Source organism: Histoplasma capsulatum, genomic scaffold (genome assembly GCF_000149585.1).
Source record: "Histoplasma capsulatum NAm1 scaffold_8 genomic scaffold, whole genome shotgun sequence".
NCBI classification, from domain to species: domain Eukaryota; kingdom Fungi; phylum Ascomycota; class Eurotiomycetes; order Onygenales; family Ajellomycetaceae; genus Histoplasma; species Histoplasma mississippiense.
In genome coordinates, this window is record NW_001813975.1 from 1,361,863 (window position 1) to 1,366,177 (window position 4,315).

A 4,315-nucleotide genomic window follows, 5' to 3' on the forward strand; every position below is an offset into this window, starting at 1 on the left:
GAGACATCTTATTCACTGATTCAAAAGGTCAGCACCTCAGCCACACAACCAGGTAACAGCTGTTGCCTATCTAAAGTTTCTGATCTCTACAAACTTTGTAGAACTGCTGGACTGCATGCAGTTCTACATACAGTACTGCACAAGATAACACAGCTGACTGGCTGCCCACTATCTGACAACCCCCATAGCAGTTCTATGAGGCCGGCCTACTGAGTACACCCATAGTAGCTAGTGCAACTGCCAAGGATAACACAGTCTATGCAGACAGTGCAGATAGCATAACTAGACTCATCTGTTTCAATTAACTATGATGTAATCAGTATAGTCTACATATATGACTTAGCTGATATGTGTTTTTGACTGCCGGCATTGTATCTACACGTACTCTGCTTTGTTTTCCTCTCATTTGCTCTTGTCTCTATCAGTTTAAATGCTTCTTCTTTCTTCTTTTCTTTGCTCTCTCTGTCACTGCTCTTTTCCTTTCACAACCTTCTTCAGTGTGTCAAGAACTTAGTAAGTTCTATAGAACTTGGTAAGTTTGATTATCAAGGATTCTATAGCAACTTGAAATCTGGAACATCTTACTTGATGAAATCAAGCAATGCCCCACTGATTCTCAGTGCTATCTCTTGTGTATATTTGAGCATGACTTTTCTTATAAATACTGCCTAATTGTCATGTAATTATCAGAGTTAGAAGCAATTCAATTATTTTTATTGATATTCAGTAATTGGGACAATATTCGGACTTTGTTAGTTCCGACACAGTGCTCTCTCCTCTCTTTTCCCCTGGGTCTGTGCCAGGTCACGTGACTGCAAGGTGTTGCAGATGACACAGTCTTTTCTTCACCTCTCTCTTTTATTTTTTTCATTTCAGAACACACACTTTCCCTCTCTTTCTTTCATTATTTATCTTATCTATCTTTCTTCTGATGTTAAAAGCACAGACAGCTTTCTGATCAACTGAGAGAGGTATCCCTCTCTGCTTACTACAAAGCCTTTCAAACATGGCAGCGGCGGTCCCTTCAGGGAACCACATTATAGCCCCATCATGAATGGCCATACATTGAGTCAGAAGTGGATGCACAGCTCAGAAAAGTCCTTTGCAATGAGCTGAGTCTTCTCAAGAGTTGCCACCTGGATTCTATTTTCTCTCTCTCTCTATGTACATAGAAATCTCTTCAGTGTAGCACATCTCCATGCCCTTCGGAAGGCTTCTGAAACACGGGCGCTGCCCGTGTTTTCTCCGAGACGTTAAACCTATACATACATACATACATACAGACAATTCAAATAAATGCTCTCAATGACATTTAGCATATCATTCTTCATAGATTCTGAACCAACAATGAAAGCAGCTGATTCTGACATTTTATAAAATATGTTATTGAACTGTTGTTTATTTTTTACATACAATAAAGGCTGTATTTATTATAGTTATATTAATAATGCAAATTGTTTAATGAATATACAACAGATTATTTACTCATCTGAGAATTCAGATAATTCATGTATGAGAAAAGCAATTCTGAAATATTGTTACTTTTACAGCAATTGAAAGAGTTTGAGATAAACTTGCAGAATATTATATCAGAATCAATCAATCATTTACTGATTATTATACTATTACTATTGTATTCAATTTCTCACATCAAATCAATGCATATACTCTCAGAGATTGAACTGAGGAAGAATGACAAATCTATGTTGATATAACTCAGATATATTACAACAACAACTATCAAGAATATGAATAAAATAATACATAAATTGAAAAGATAATAGATCATAATTCTCTGATTAGTTACTTTTTTTATAATACAAAATGAAATATTAAAATTAATTTAGTATTAATACTGATATAGAATTTGCGTTTATTAATTGCTGCTGAAAACCTTGTTATATAAAATGCTTGCAACTCTAAATTTGATTGCTATTTATAAAATAATTCTATCAATATAAAAGAAAAATCTATTTTAAATTTATGAAGAATAATCAGCAGTTAATATTCAACAATGACATGATATTCTGACAATTTTATTGACAGAAGTTGATATGAAAAGAAAGTTTAATTTAAATTAAGATATTTATCATTATTATCATAATCAATTGCAAAAAGAAACTGTGAAGAAATTGATGATGATTAAATATGAAAGAGAAAAAGAAATTGTTAATAAAAATTGTATTGTGATGGAATACTGTTTCAATGATACAGAGGAGGACAACATTGAGTGTGATTGTATATAATATAAATGAATTTGTGGGCATTATCAATAATTGTTAACTATCAATTGTATATGTATTATATAATCATCAGAATGAGAGTGAGTCAAAATCATGATCAATTTCAGATCATGTTCTTATTTTTCATAGTCAGCCATTTTGCATGAAATATCAAGATTTGTTAATCTTATTCTGATCATGTTAGACTTAAATCTGGTTCTTTTACACTCCATTTTTGAAAATTTTGATCCTTTTACACTCCCATTTTAATCCTGGTCCCACTGAAAATCACGCCAAAAAATGGACTGGGACCAAATCAAACCAAACCAAATATGTAATTCATAGTCCCACCGGCCAGTCTATCTGACATTTTATCTATTTTATTATTGAAATATTGTACAGAAAAGTCTTTCAGACTTTTAAAAATACTCTTTTTAATATAATATTCATTTTTTCTATAAACAGAATCTCTTCGAATCTTTTTCATATAATATTCAATTTCAATGAATCAATTGCATGTATGCAGACCGCTCTCAGGAGTTTCCAAGCGTATCTGCTGTCTGTGTGCGATATCTTCGCCCTGATACCGAAGCACTGAGGTTGGGAAATGCATTTATGCCCAGTTCAATTTCAGGTAAGGGCGGATCCCTTGAGAGTGTTTACATGAATCTAATATTCTATAGAGAGAATTGGGAAGGAGATTGGTATCACAAAGCAAAAGATTCTAAGCCTTCTGGAGACAGCACGGCATAAGCTAAGGAGTAACGGATGCACCTACGAATTATGGGAGAGTGACTCCACTGATGGATGGCTCTACAACGTTGGTTCACGCGAGAAAATCAAAGCATACAGGTGTGGTTGCTGTTGTCCATTGTTTCGAGCTGAATATTACTGCGACGACTATCTTGCTCTGATGCATCAGTCTTGGTACGACAAGTCTGTTGCTGACATGATTGAATGCTTCAAACGTCGGGCTTCGGACTTGAAAAAGTTGCATAAATGTGCAGCTGGGGTGTATTGCCCTCTTGTTCAGGTAGTATACTGGCTTGTAAATGAGTCATATGTTACACAGAAATCGCACCACGGTCTCTCTTTGGATAGTTTTGAAGATTAGATAGATTAATTATTACTGTTATGATCTGAAGAAGAAAATACCTGCAAGAACGTATTCATGGTTTATATCAAAAAATCCATCCTTATTCTTCGCGGATTCCTTTTTATATCCAACGACCTGTTTTCTGCACACTGGACATAAAATTGTGATAGTCCCAGCTTCTGAAAGCCGAGATGTGGTGTTGACATGCTCGCTGATGCACGAGATGCAAAAAGTATGACCGCAGAACAAAACCGCTTCAGCTGCAACAAAGCACAGGACAAAACACTGCAGCATTGTCTGAGTTGGGGTCATCTAGAAAATTTTGTTATTCAACTGCTTCACTGAATATGTATATAGGTCATACCAGAATCCAGTGAAGTCACGTCGGTAATAGCGTCAGTTTGTCGCGAGTAATTTCGATAGAGTTGACCTTTAAAGTAATTAGTCAGAGTGAAGAAGCATCCGAAGCGTTGCTTACCATCTTTCTGCGGTCCTTCCTCCAGGACAATCGGGTTCTGTGGAGAGGACCCCGGTTCACCCCCATAAGAATCATCGAGGTTAATCAAGTTCCGAATAGATGGGAGTCTATGATATTCGTTTACATTGCTGTCAATATCTATTGGATTCCCCGGAGAAGATCCACGTCCCGTGCTGAAAGAGAGAGGTGGGGCGGCTGAGTGGTGAAAGGTTTCGCGGTCGATATCAATTAGATGGTCTGGAGATGCGCGCTCCCCACAGAAACGAAAGGGAGATGGGGCAGATAGAGAGACTCCGTGGTCAATAGCAACCGGATGCCCTGGTCCACGATACGTATTGAAGTAGAAAGCAGGGGCAGAATAATGCACACGGTCGAGATCAATCGAACCTGGGGATGTCCCACGGACCCTGCTGGGGAAACTGGTCACGTAGAAGGTCATGATAATAATAAAATGACTCTTGTTAGCATGTCTCCCAAGCGACGCTGCTTGGGACTGAGTCCTGGCTTTATACTTCGTGG

At 37.1% G+C, this 4,315-nt stretch overlaps 2 protein-coding genes across 2 annotated transcripts; one reads left to right on the forward strand and one right to left on the reverse strand.

Annotated features, from left to right (window-relative positions):
• Positions 1-2,738: 2,738 nt before the first annotated feature.
• HCAG_07366 (predicted protein) lies at positions 2,739-3,336 on the forward strand (the record flags this gene model as incomplete). The annotated part of the gene is made up of 2 exons (XM_001537894.1): positions 2,739-2,856; positions 2,906-3,336. The coding sequence occupies 2 exons, from the start codon at positions 2,739-2,741 to the stop codon at positions 3,334-3,336; spliced, it is 549 nt and encodes a 182-aa protein (XP_001537944.1).
• Positions 3,337-3,656: 320 nt separating this feature from the next.
• Positions 3,657-4,235, reverse strand: HCAG_07367 (predicted protein; the record flags this gene model as incomplete). Its single annotated transcript, XM_001537895.1, has 2 exons — positions 3,657-3,748; positions 3,797-4,235. 2 exons carry the CDS (start codon positions 4,233-4,235, stop codon positions 3,657-3,659), a joined length of 531 nt encoding a protein of 176 aa, XP_001537945.1.
• Positions 4,236-4,315: the final 80 nt, after the last annotated feature.